The sequence below is a fragment of the Rhea pennata genome, chromosome 2 (genome assembly GCF_028389875.1).
Source record: "Rhea pennata isolate bPtePen1 chromosome 2, bPtePen1.pri, whole genome shotgun sequence".
NCBI classification, from domain to species: Eukaryota; Metazoa; Chordata; class Aves; order Rheiformes; family Rheidae; genus Rhea; species Rhea pennata.
The window spans coordinates 37,349,989-37,364,879 of NC_084664.1; the positions used below are offsets into that span (position 1 = coordinate 37,349,989).

Here is a 14,891-nt window from a genome sequence, read left to right on the forward strand (position 1 = left end):
TAAATTGCTTCATCAACATTCACTGTGATCTTTTGAGATCCAGCAACTACCAAATCATATATTTGCTGAGAAGTTAAACATAGACCTATCTTCATGACCATGAAAAAAGGGTCAATTCACTTGCAGTAGTTACAAAAAATATGTCAGAGAATTTATCCTGTAATAGGAAATGCATTTCCTAGCATGGAATCAAGTTTCCGTACCATAAAATGAAAGATTTTATAATTTCAAGTTTTGTAACAGTAAAAGACGACTACATTGTTAATTGTTCATTTCAATTGTACATTGTTGGTTTCAGCACAGAATTGAACCTATTTTAATATCATCCTAAGCCAATTGAAAATAAGATGAAAAACAGTGTTATTTCCCCAAAAACATAATTTATTTTTCATTTCATTAGAGTCTCAACTAAAAATAAGTCTGCCACCAACCTTAAATAAAGTCTTACTATTTTGCTTTCTAAGTATTTTAGTGTGCTTTAGTTTCTCTTATAAAGAGAACGAGACATATATTTCCACACACACACATTTTTCAAAATACAGATGGAAGGGGAGTAAGAATTTACACGACATAACATTGTTATACAATGTACTATACAAAAACCTGTCATTTAAGTTGCAAGAAACCTACTCATCAATAAGTGGAAAAAATACCCTGCTCAAAAATCAATTATCTTGAGTCTTTTGTATAGAGAAGTAGTACACCTTTCAGGCAACTGGTATTAATGAGCAGACATGGCTATAGAATCTCCATCTGTTTTTCTGACAAAGCTGTGACTACTCCAGTCTCTCATTGAAATTCCATTAATCTGGTGCACCGAGGACCAATGCGAAAATCAAAACTCCATCTAACCCTTTATCAGCTCACAATAACCTACAAGTGAACTCTGCCTGTTAGCATACAGCAAGTTATGATTTTGCTATCAATCAGGCTCTTAGCCAATAAAAAAAAAAAAAATCAAGTTAAGAACAGAGTGCCTGGCACTGCTGTTTTGTTTTGTCTTGTCTGTCTTGTTTTGGGGTTTGTTATTTTGTTTGGGGACTTTGTTGTGTTTTATCCTTCTTCCAATTTCTGTAGGGTGTCTGGACATGTAAGCCTATGCATCATTCTCCTTCGTTGTGATTTAATTGCTGCCAGCAATCAAGTCAAAGCATCACTGAAGTGTGCTTGAATTTCATTAGAAGATATAACTTATGCTACTTTCCTACAGTACCTAATAAACCATAAAGAAACCAAAACACATATGGCTTGAGGGAATAACTGGAAAATTAGGTGGCCATTTGGGAACTGAGTGAACTTTTGAACCAGAGGAACAGAGAAAAAGAAATATTAAAAGGAAAGACAGACTTAGAATGCACACAGAGATGTGGGGGTTTGACCTTTTCAGTACCTAGAAAATTACATTAGCATTATGAAAAATACATATCATGTTTAGAGTTTATAATCCATCAAAGTTTAGATACTTTGTTAGTGCCTACCATAAGGTAAAAGTCAAAAGGACAACATAACAATCAGATTTGACAAAAGGCCTTTAGGTGACCTGTGCTAATTTAGTTATCCCATACTTATTGTTAAATGGATTATCTCTCTTCTAATTAATACACCATTAGACAAAGGTCACACAAAAACTCCAGGATTTTGCAACGACTGTAATGTACACGTAATACACTAATTCTTTATCTGTTACCAAGTGGGTGCCTTCACAAATTACATTTTGACAGCAACATTGCAAATAATGATACTTCCAGAGGTTTTACAAATCTTAGTCTTTAACTTAAGCATATACAGGCAAAAAATATCTATTTTTTTAATAGAAAAAGTACATACTAGGCTAATAAAAAAAGAGACTCAAATATAAATAAAGCACACTTCACAGTTTGACTACCTACTGTTAGGCCCCTCTATTAATGCTTATACCCTTGATCCTGCAATTGGATATGCACAGTGACGTTTACACCTGCACAGAGCCCTGCTGAACTAAACTGGTATCCTTGTAAGACTAAACAGTCTACCTTACAGATCAAGATACTGGTGTAGGCTTTAAATACTGAACGCTAACAGACTGCTAAAAAATAAAAACGCGGCTGAGTTTGGAGCTTAGTACCTTATCTATGAGAACTGAAGCACATTGCACTTCCAAGCATCAAACTGCCTCTCCCAACATGCATTTTCATACATAGTCTAGGTAGCTAGACTTGAATGACAGATTATATATGTTAAAATCAAAATGACCTTTGAATGACACACTGCACATTCAAAGAGCAAAACAGAAACGCTCTTCCAATAAATTTAATTATTTACAGACTAAAATGTTTTTTTTTCCTCAACTTTTACTCATTCTGAGATCCTACTAGATATTTAAACAAGATTTATCAAAAATGTAGAAGCAATATGAGGTAGCATCATCTTAAATATAACAGAATTGTGTCAACTGTATTTTTACCCACGTTGTAACTAATTAGTCAAGATATTGTAGAGAGTCTATTATACTTAATCTCACAATTACAGCTTCCATAATGGGCTAAAAATTAATCATTCATCTGTACAAACTCATTTGATGTTTCACATTCTCTTGTACAAGCATTCTGCAATCATTCAATATTTAGTTTTATGAATATTTTCACTTTTTTCTTGTTTTACAGTTTTGCAACACATATAATCATATCTCCTATTAAGTATTCATACATACATATTTCTCATATACCCTTTATGTAATCAATACCATGCTGTTAAGTTACAATTATAAATAATTTTATTATTACGTTTGTAAGCAAAAATAAATAAATGGAAAGTTGCATTCATCTGTAGTTTGGAAAATTAACTAGGGTTTTATAAAAGCCATATTCAATTTGATTGATAATTACATTTCAACCTGAAAACAAAAAGGCTTTTTTTTTTTAACAGAAGGTTACACTGCCAAAATGCAAAACAAGCTCCATATAAAAGAAAATGTGTGATTATTATCGTTACACATTTTACAGAGTTCTGCATGTAAAAAATATTGTGTTATTCTGAATCAGTGGTTAGAAGGTTTATCACTTATGCATGTACTTGACTTATCCCTGTTCTGCAATAGACATAATTTTATACCTCATAAAAGCAATTTATGTTTCCGAAGGGAATAATCTGGATAACATAAAATGTGGAGTGCTATGTTGCAGGAAGCGTATTTTCATTCAGCAATTGTATTTCGAAATGGAGCTGCACAGTTTGATCATCATATCATGTCAGAAAACATCATTCACTAGTAAGTCTGTCTAACTTCTAGTGCTGCCAATTAATACACATCATTAATTTATTTGTACATATACTTAATATATCACCATATATTATCCATAGAAGGTTTTTATATTATGTCTACAATAAACGAACCTCAAAAATATGGACAGTATGCTAAAGCAAGCTCGTTAACTGTTGAAATATTCAGTTGCTCATATCTTCGAAACAATCACATTCAACATTAAATTTAATGAATACAGAATAAAACAACATGGAAAACAGCTAAGGAGTTTAATTTTTTTTTTAATGCAAAACTCAAATTTAGAATTTATGTAAAGAAAACATTCTACAAAAGACTGTCTTAATGGAAGGGAACATTGTAGGAATAATTAATTTAATATTTTATGAACCTATTCTACATGGAGTTTACAAAAATATCAATCATATAAACTGTTTCATTATTTATAAAATAAATAATACAGCAAGCCATTAAGTAGCACAACAAAATTAAGCAAGAATCTGATAATGTTGAATTAACAATTTGTTTCTACAAATATTCACACTGCTTTAGCCACTGATCTATCTTTAAAAAGATATGCATCTACAGAAGATATTTTGCTATGAAATAACATGAGTTAAGGAAAGCATGCATACTTCTGACAGTTTCACTATGCTTCTGGTACCACTAGAGAGAGCTCTTCAGTTCCTTAAAGGGTCCTTGTAAAGGTAACAAAACTGTCCAGCTGGGAGGCTTATCTGTTTATCTGATTTCCAACACTAACATTCTCATCACAAGGATCCTATTACATGAGTTTGCAGCAAACTGGCAAATCTAGTACATTCAAAGATAAACAGTGCCACATACCATCAGAGGGTGCTTCATCCTCTTTATCATATCGGTCAGATGCTATTGAGACACTGTCAGGAGCTGAAGGAAAAGAGCCCTCAGACTCTTCCTCATCTTCCAATTCTGCAAAAGTCAAAAACAAGTTGATAGTTAAAGGTCTATCATACACACACAGACAGAATCCAGACATTTTCCTTATTAATGATTCCTATTTCAAACTGAACAAATGTCAGTTCTTATGTACTCTCACGTATATGCTAAAGCGTCACGGCGAATGCTGTTGCTCTACAGTTACATCCTCATTTGCCAAGTACTTTTTGTTGGGGTGTTTAGTTCTTTAAAAAAAAAAAAAAAAAAAAAAAAGTCACATTAATGAACCTACTCCCAGTGTCCCAGTGCTGTACAGCTGACAGCTTCTCACACAGAGGGGGAAAAACCACACACCACAGCAAAGAGCTGGGCAAGGGAAAACACTGTCAGGAAGAGAAATAGGCAGTGTCAAGATCAGAGGTTTGCTCTTTCCAAGCACAGAAAGGAATTGCAGCAATGTCCTCCAATAAACAGCCCAACTACTTTTTGCAGCAGTTTGTCGCCCTCTGCCCACTTCCACTTTTCTTCAGGGAACTAATTTGCAAATGCAGCACACATTGTATTACTTCCACGAAACACAAGCTGGACTAAAACTTCCAATAGCACCCAGGCTGCATGTGTGGCTGAAGGCAGCATATTGATGACTTAAAACAATTGAGAATCTGGCTGCAATTCATGCAAAATCTACCTTATAAGCCAGCCTATGCACTATGCTGATCAGAGTGCATTAAATGTGCAGGTCTGGGAAAGGCAAGGAGAAATCAATATTACTTGAGGCTTTCATTTAATTAGATAAAATTAAAGTTCTCCCTCCCAAAACTGGGTATATTTTCTGAGATTTTTATACCATCTAGGTGAAGAAGAGATGGAAAAATAGCAAATACAGAAAAAAAAAGGAACATAAACTAGATTTTTTTTTAAAAGGAAGAATGAAGTGTTGGGGAAAGACAGAAAAACAGTAATTAAAGCTAGTATCATCACTAAAACAAAATTGTAAGCCTGATGCACCAATAGATCAAATGACCCTCAATTTCCTAAAACAGCATATAAATCGCTCAGGCATTTTATTTCAGTATATTTATACACAGAAAGCTTTCCAGAGACCTCTGGATATGTTTCTCTATTCATGTATTCCCTTTTCAAGTACTGTATCAGGTAACCAATTTCTCAGAATCCAAAATAAACCACGTGCATACTGAGGATATTCTTCTCCACATACATATGAACCACATTCATCAGTAGGACTGTCTAGCCATGGTTTAGAGTTTTGCCACTTTGCTTCCTACTTAATAATGTAAATTAATGGAAAATTCAGAGTCTGCCCAAAAAGCACCACAGTTCTTAGCAAAGAGAAGCATGTTTTCTCTGTAGATAAGACAAGAAAGCCTGATTTCTATTTTGCTGGAATTCTTTTACATCCCAAGACAGCTGAATATGGAATTGGATTTTCCTTTCATTAACATAGCATGCTTTTCTTGGGAAAGCTTCTTTTCAAGCTCCAATGACATATAACAACTGCTCAGAATCTAACGCTGACTCCAAACTATTTTTGATGTGAACATCTTCCAGCAGCACTCCAGCCATCGTGTTAATCTGATCAAAATATTTGCATTTCATCACACCTGTCAAACTAATCACAAGTATATTATCCCTCTCCAGGATTCTCCTACCCCTCCAGAGAAAACCAGAGCAGAGAGCATACGAACAGAAACCATTATGCCATATTTACCACCTGCACGATCATCTTTCACACTTACGTGACAAAGACCAGTTGCCTGTCTTTATATATATATAGATATAGATATTTATGTCTTTATTATATGATAAGTCTATCAAAGAGCAGACAAGATATTCACAACCCATATAACATCAGGAGTTCTTCCATCTTTTTCCTGTCCCAAACTTTTACTACTACTAGAATGCATAGCATGTGTGTATATATAAACACATACACCCGTAAATAGCAAGGGTATCAGTCAAAAATGCCCTTCTATCAGCTATTAATAAATGTACCATCACTTAACCTTCATGAAGTTGCCAGTATAATTTAAAATATTAGGCTGTATTTCTAGAGGAAAACATTTCCATAAACAGCACACATCTCCAGCACTCAGAATTCATGGAATAGTGAAAGTAGATCTAAAAATATGCATAGCACTTGTGGATGACAAACAGACAAGTACACATGTAGAAAGAACATTTCCATGAATTTTACCTCTACTATGCACAATCCCTTTCAAAGAAGTTTGATTGTGATTTGTTATGCAAGTCTGCACAGCTGCACTCTTAGCATGTTCTTCCACTAAGTTACAGTATTACCATTTTCCAGTTCTGCTAAGGTTCTTAAAGAATCAGCAAGTCCTTGTGCTTTGCATTCATATAAAGCTCAAAAGGGGCTTTTTTAATAGATACATACATATTTAGAGTATGTCATGTACATACTCTAGATATATACTCTATTTGAAATAACAAAAACTATGGCACATCAAACATACACTTGTAACAAAACAATTCTGCCATAAAACTACACTATCCAATTTCAAAAGACTCATCAAAAATAGGCAGACAAAATGTTGTCAAGGCATTGAGAAGGAAGTTAGAATTCAAAGTTACATGCTTAGCGTTATGATAAGAGTTCATCATCTTCAAAGCATTCTCTAGATGTTAAATTCTAAGAAAGGGTTTGAAGACTTCAGTGCAAATTTTTAAAACTTACCCATACAAAAAGACAATCAGAACAAAAATACAGATCACTGCAAGAATATGTTTGGGTACCATCACTTCACGCACAAGAATTCTGGAAAATAGGTCCCAGAGACTAAAGATAGGTACAACTAACCCATGGCCATGCAAGACAAGATTAAGCAAAGAATCTTCCTTTTTGCAACTTAAGATTAAATATTTGTAAATTCACATTATATACTGAAAGGCAATCCCTAATTCATTTAATTTGTTTATAAGAACTGCAATCATTTTGATAGGACAGCTGACTAGACTCTCTTAGGAGTGTATGCTTTTAATATATAAGGATATTGCCCCTGACAGTTTATACAGACTCCCTGTTAATTCTGTATGAACTCTTGCATTCCCAGTCAAAGTATTCCCTTCCCTTTTTCCTCTTCATTCCTTCCTCCAGTGCTGCACTGCAGCTTATATTCCACCTACTGATGAAGACTACAAAGATTGGATGTGAAGCTATCAGTGTTACTCCTTAAACAATCAGAGGAGTCAGTGTTGAGCAGCACAAGTCACTTGACTCTTCAGGTGCCAAGTACCTAAAAATACACCCAAAAAGCATCAATAAATTTAAGGAAAGCATTCAACTTGCATTTATGTAATAGAAAATTGAACTACAAAGCAACAATGGGGATCAGGTAAATGCATCCAATACAATTTACAGGCATAATTGAAAGCATTACTGCCTAATCAGACATCTAAAAGCAAAGCATGCTCAAACAAAATGTCTATAGACTCATTAGTTGGCAGCCATTCCATTACAATCACACATAATGTCAGTAGCGCCTTGAACCTGTGCCAATGACAATAGCATAAATTTTGCATCTCATTTCTGTGGTCATAAAATTAATGATCAGTTTAAAAATACTTCTTTGCAAAAGTTATTGCACAAAGAAATGACATGAATGTGTCCCTGTTATGTAGTCATGAGGATAATTAAGGAGTTGGTGCTCATTAATACAGTTTCTTGTTTCCCCAGAATACTGTATGATTTATCTGGAACCTGAAAAAAAAAGTTTAATTAACAATAGATGGTTAATAGTTACAACAATACAAAAATATGCATATACGCGATTTTATCCTCCAATTTCTGCAACTTAAACAAACCAGCTAGAGATTTGATAGCAGAATTAATATCCTCTGTTGTCCATAATAAAACATACAATATCTTTCCTTATTAAATGCTGCCTTTTCAATTACAGTGTGCTTATTGATATAGAAAATACTACACACCAACAGTAAGTATACCACATTAAGACTGGAGCATTAGACAAAAACTCTCCTCAACATAGCAAAGGCTACACTTAATTCTCTCTTCTATATTCTTAAGATTTTCAACATTTCATTGGTATGAACTGAACGTAGCAAATAGGATCATATTACTTTATAGAGATCCAGTTTAGAAAAACTCTTTTTCTCTTCTTAAACCTCTCTTTAGCAATAATCCAATTACGGTAATGAACTCCTAAACACTAAACATACTGCTTCAGGTACTAAACCTGAAGACAGCAGACAAAATGTTTCAGCCAATGCCTCTGAAACACACTCAAGCTATTTAGAGGTCCTGAAATGGCCAAACGCTTTCACTGCATTTCTAAAAAGTCTAGGGAGAGTGATGTATAAAAAGTTGCTCAAGTCAGCAATCTTAATACCCTGCTTCTTTGCCATTTCAAAAGGTCCCAAGTCAGAGCACACTGAAATAACTTCCTTCTGTCCAATCACTGCTGCTGCAAGGACTATATGAACTCACCAAGTAAATAAACGCAAGGTTCTCCCTACACAGTTTTTCCACAGAAATAACTGGTCAAGTTGCTTTCAAGCTGACCCGTGTACTTTAGCCCCTTGATGGCTGCAGGTGATTTTCAAAAAGATGCAACTGACCCAATGTAGCAGGAACCCTGCTAGAACGAACTTTTGAGGGAAGCCACTTTCTCAACATATGCTTTACCATGCAAACTGCTCTAACACACCCGCTCCTGAAGATTTTCTAGATTCTCACATTAACATGATAGCTTTGAATTGCTAAAAATTTCCTACCTGATGTTTATAAAACAAGCACCTGTTTGTTAAAACACTACTGAAATAGCACTAGGTTTGTAAGTAAACATGCTTCAAGCACAGGAAATCAATGTACCCTGCACTTGCTGAGCACACGGTTAAGCTGCCTCTTGTTCTGATGGGGCACATCAGGATAAGCTCATTCCGTGCTGCACTGGTGGTTGTACCTTGTGCTGCCTGAAATCATGCTTGGCATAGACACCTCACAGACGACAGCTCTGTGTAGCTGAAAGGGACACCACAGTAACTTGCCTACAGCAAAACACTCCAGACCTCCAGCATAAAATGCAACTGGCACATTTCCACTTCATACAATGGTCTCTCCAGAATAGCTCATAATGATCCTCAGGGGATAGTGTAACAACTAAGCAGTACCTTTCCCACTTAAATTGTGGTTCTACTAATGTATTAATATCCTGATTCAGAAATTTCAACTCTGTTAAAATATCCTACTCATCCACATGTTGCTCTGACCACAGGCTACCACCTCCTTTTCTCAAGTCCAAAGAGACTTTCAAACCCCCTGCTGCCATTTCCTAGAGAACAGAATGTACAGAGCCAAACCCAGAAATATCACCTCCCTATAAAACAGTACGTTTTGATCCTGACATACAGACAAAAGAGAAAATACAAAGCCTTTGCATACAGTGCTGCTCCACTGGCTTGACTATATCCAGGAAGCAGGTGTCTCAGGCCCCAAACATTCATTGCTCTGTCAGGAGCCACAGAGGCACCCGGATCATTGACAGGTTTCCTAGAGGTGCTCCTGTTAATCAGGCAAAGAACAACGCTGATGCTCCAGAGGCACCGGTTTATCTTCTATTGTGCCAAAGGGAAATGAAAATGGACCTTAACCAGCTTTTATCAGCCTCAAAAGTGGTAATTCAGCATAACTGCCAAACCATACATTCTCTGCACAAATATTGCCTAAGTCGTGTGCTGCAGATCAGATAGAAGGTGCACAAAGTGCCTTACAGAGAACTTGTTCTACCAATTCCCAATTATACCTGGATTTGGCTAGTGCTTTTGGAGTCTCACTTTCAGCATAAAGTCAACATTTTTCATGAAAAGTTATTAAAAATATATATTTTGCTAGAATAAATGCAAAGAGCAGATGGCAAGTGAACTTCAAACACTAGTGCTTCTGCCAACTTTAGCACTATTTTTAGCATAAATTGAAAACAAGGTTCTTTTAACTAAACATTTTGGCAGCCATATTATTGATTCAATTAATCTCGAAACAGAGAAATGCCAAAAACTGTATTAACTAAGAATCTTTGATGAAGTCCAGACTTTTCTATCCCCTGTTGAATATTAGTCTTATTAAAAATTAATCCAATTTGTATGAAAATTATCTTAGTTTTCAATTACTTCCCAACTCACGACTTAGAACAGGTCACTTTGCATGTGACCGTAACTGGCTTTTTGGTTTTCCTTGCAATGCTTATATGACAAGTCGGATATTTCAAAGCAAAAACATGGAAGAATGTCTAAGAAGAAAATAAAGTTCTACTGAGTTCCTTAATTTAAGAATGAAAGCAAAACTTGGTGAGAAGATTAGTGTTTTGTATGCTAACATAATTACACATTTCTGGACATAACACCCCATGATCAGTTTAAAAATACTTCTTTGCGAAAGTTTGCAAACTTTCTTTGTTCGGAAATCAACATTATGTTTAATCGTAAAAGTCCGTGTGAAACTGGATAATGCACCACACACAAAAATTAAACATTTTCCTGTACTGTGAATTTAGTGTCTTGAATTTTCACATGCACCTCCTCCAAAAAAAGCTTCGTTTTCTTTCAGTGTGCAGATTCACTTGCAAAGATGTGTTTGCCAGCATATGTAGTGACCTAACAGACAACAACATATAAAGGTTTATTTTTAAGAAGATTTAAGAAGTGCCCAAGTTCATCAATTTACTTGCAAAGAAGCATGGTTGCACTTCTTAAAAATTATAGATATGCATATGGATGATTTTGACTTTAAGGGGCCTAGTTCTACTTGTACACATGCTTTTTTCTTTCTTTCTTTCTTTCTTTTTTTAAACTGGTTGCAGAATGTTTTATGCAAGATAAGACTCTGTGTGCTAGCAGCAAAAAGTGGCAAAAGCCTATACATCAAGAGCTCACATACAATACCTTGGTCAAACTGACGAGTCACTACATGCAAAGCCAGTGGAACTTCAAGAACAAGCAATGATGAAAGACAGTGGAGTGACAAGCTGATACCCACAAAGCATACTTGTAAAATAACTCACAAGCTAAAAGAGCTGCTGTTTGAGAGACCGGAGTCAAATTCCATTATGTTAGACAGGAAACATAAGAATTTTGACAGTGTTAGTCAACTTCTTTCAGCCTCCAGAAGATTCTTCCAGATGCCTTTGGAAAGACGATAGGTCAGGACTCTCAAGATTCTTAAAAACAGTTGGTGTAGTATGATAATTAGTATATTATGGTAATATAGCTTATACTGTAAATCATTTTTCACCTTTTCAGCTTTAAAAATGATTTTATTTAGATAAAAATTTGAATAATTGCTATCACAAAACAAAGCATAGCAGCTACATGGTTTAAACATGTCACTGTCTCTTTTATTCTAATTTGTTTCAGTATCCTTTCCACATTCCTTTTTTCCTCCATTCCTCCTTGCTTCCCAAAAGATATTCTCCTACTCACTATTTTGGTGTATTTCTTCTTTCTTTTAAGGGTGGAGGAACAGGAAAAGATCTGTCCGTCACTACCACCTCCATTAATAATCTTTTCTCAAACCTTCCGCTTTTCAAAAGTCTAGATGTGCACCTATGTATGAAAGAGTACAAAAGCTGACTTAACTAGCTGCTGTTGCTGCTTTGTCACACCAGTAGCTGGCAGAGAAGCTGACTGCCTACCTCCACCTAGGTCCTCTGTCATACATTACACAAATCACACCTAATTAGTGCAGGCCTAAAAGTAAGTGTGACACAACCAAACACAGTTTAGCACACATTTCTTGAACTGTGGAGGTTGTACAGACAACCCATACCAGTGAACTACATTCCCTCAAATAGTTTTCAAGTGCAGGCTCCAATTTCTCATGAATTTTTCATATTCATGCACATAAATGTACATGCGTCTAGAGTAATTTATCCTAGCTTGTAAAAACAACAGTATAACTCTGAGAGGGCTCTCATTTTATTGACAAATACTGAAAGAAAACTAAAATGTCAGTGTTCACAAGCTTCACCATCTGTACATAGTTCTAGCATTTGAGCCTAAGAGATGCATCATGAGAATTAAAATAATCAAGAGCAATCTATCCTTCTTAACAAGCAAATGCACTCTAATAAAGAGAGTAAGACTGAATACAATCTTCACTGAAATTAGAGCAAGTTGTCTAGTAACAAACTATTTCAATTAAATTATACCTTTTACTGGAAATAATCTCATCTTTATTAATAAATTTGTTGAATTGATGATTCAAAATTTTATTTGCAAAGAAGAAAGGATAATAAATAGGCTAGAATTTTCTTATACTTCAAAAAAATAGCAGTAAATGAAAACTCTGCTCTTTGTGAACAATTCTCGTGTTTATTAGAGTCTCAGATTCAAAAAAACCTTTAGGTACATGCATTAATCTTTCAAATACATAAAACATGCTATCTAGAAAGTCAAATACATATGAAATGAAACAACCATTCCACCTAATTTCATGTTAGTCATTTTCTGAATAAAATGGCATTTGATGTCTCCCTTAATTCTGTCTGGCAGTGGAGGGAGGAGGAAAAAGACATCTTAACTTCAGTAAAGAGGTTGAGGTGCAATACAAATTAGTAACAATAACTTTAATATAACTGTTAATACAGTCATATATATAGTTTGAGTTTACAAAAACTTGACCATCTTCAGGAAGTTTCAAATTATACTTTCAGTTTGCCTGTTACCATTGTCTGATGCATGTCATAAGAAACGCATGAACTTTTTGTACATTGTTATAGCTTTACTTAGCTGAATAGCTGATTTCCATCAGGTATAGTCACGTTATCAGGAGGCACAGATGTAGCCTGCACATTTGAACCTCCCTGTCCAGAAACAGACAGTAAAAGGTTCCTCAATCACTGCAAAAAGTGAAGCTTTTGCATAGGCTTTTTTTGACCTCACACTGTGACCCTCATACCAGCATCCACAGGCTGTAGGTCATGACCTCAAGAATTAGCATGGTGGAAATAAGAGCCCTTCCAGGCTTCGTTACAGAACAGAAGACTGTAGCAATACGCACAGTCTCCTCTAACCTGAGCCCTGCAGCTTTGTTTTAACTCCACTAAAAGACAATAGATAACTCACACTTCGGCTTTCATTACTGGCACACTAAATCGTCTCTCCTTTGGCTAAAGGTCCGAGTTCCCGCTACACTATGAAAACATTCATTCAGCGCAGATCGAAAGCCAGTATCATATTGCCGCTAGAGGAGCCTATTAAAAGGTTAAAGAAATATCACTGTGGAAGTGCAGACTTTTGCGATCACTGTTAAGAAAAAAGGCTGAAATAAATTATCCTGCTATCGTTTTATCTCCTAAGCAGACCACTTTGCATACGCTTCCTCTGAGAAACCTGCCTCACTTGCTTTTACACAACACTACACTATTGCTAATTAAATCAGATATAACAACCCCATTTGAATGAAATTCCAAACTATATTTCTAGACTAATCTTTTAATCAGTAAGCATTCTCAGATATGTTTAATGAAGGCAACAGGACCCAGTTTTAGCACGAAGTTTGAACCCTGGAAGCTTTTTTCGTTTTCCCTCAGCAGGGGGAGCCAGCATCCTCATCCTTGCGAGTCACTCATGGCATCGTCAAGCATTTAAAATGCAGTAAGGTCTGTTTATTCCCCTAAGAGTCTGTCTATTCCCCTAAGAGTCTGTCTAGTGGGCAAAAATATACCATAGTTGGAGAGATGGGGGGGCGGTGTACATACATATGATTTACCTTTATCCTGGAATTCTTGAGGATAGCTGCAGAAAGAAGAAGAAACAACATTAAGCAACACAGATTTGCTAGAACTAGAACAGAACATAAAATAAATTACTATTTTTCTACAAGCTTTGTACTTGAAGACTTACTGCTGCAAAATTTCCCCTATTGATATTTGTTAAAGTATTTACTTATGCCTAAAATATTTAATAGTTTTCCTTTCGCTTTTGAGTAAATCCTAAATGGGCATTTTAAAGAAGGCTCCAGCAAAATCTCAGGGCAAACTGTTCCAGGTAATTACATCTACTCAGACATCCTAAGAAATCTGCATTCAAAAGCATCTTTGATTTTAGCTAGTTTTCTAAAGTGTTTTTTTTTCTGTGCATAAATAAAAGCTACTAAGTACTTTTTAAAAATAATGTTACATCAGTAGGAAAAAAATTTACAAAGTCTGGGTTCAGTTATAGTATTTTGTCAAATCTGAAGGAAAAAAATAAAAATTAACAAGTGATGCTTGCCTAACTATAAAATCTTTTTAGAATATCTTGATGTATTTAACACCTAAAAATAAATCTATCAAAAAGAGAAAAAATACTACTTCTCCAGCACTGAATCTTTAATATTTCAGAAACAAAACAATCATAGGATACAGTTGGATGTATAATGATAAGTTATCATGGATAGAGTCATGCAAAATGGCATCTCAAGAAGCATGAATTGACTATAGAGTTTATGTAAAAAGAAGGATGTTTCACAAGAACTGACTAGCAAACAAAATGCAGCTGCAGATTATCTTTAGAAACAACAGGCAGCAGTGCATGTATCAAGCAGTCAGCAAGGACAAGCTTACAAGTGACAAACAGGAGAGAAAGAAAGTCTGGATGAGAAACTGAAAAATACAAACATAGACAAAAGACTAGATCTAAAATATCTTGTGTAGGAAATAGCAGTACTATTTGGACACAGCCTGACATGTGGGACATGAAA

General features: G+C 35.2%; 1 protein-coding gene across 2 annotated transcripts in view; it reads right to left on the bottom strand.

The window, feature by feature from the left end:
- The window catches only part of SKAP2 (src kinase associated phosphoprotein 2), a 120,182-nt gene that overhangs the window by 93,361 nt on the left and 11,930 nt on the right, over positions 1-14,891 (bottom strand). The window contains exons 3-4 of one of the 2 annotated variants that reach the window (XM_062569250.1): positions 13,920-13,945; positions 4,085-4,189 (exon numbers count right to left, since the gene is read on the bottom strand). In XM_062569250.1, coding sequence (XP_062425234.1) covers positions 4,085-4,189; positions 13,920-13,945 — 131 coding nt within the window. The remainder of the gene's footprint in view (positions 1-4,084; positions 4,190-13,919; positions 13,946-14,891) is intronic. The other variant, XM_062569251.1, reaches the window with a different exon arrangement.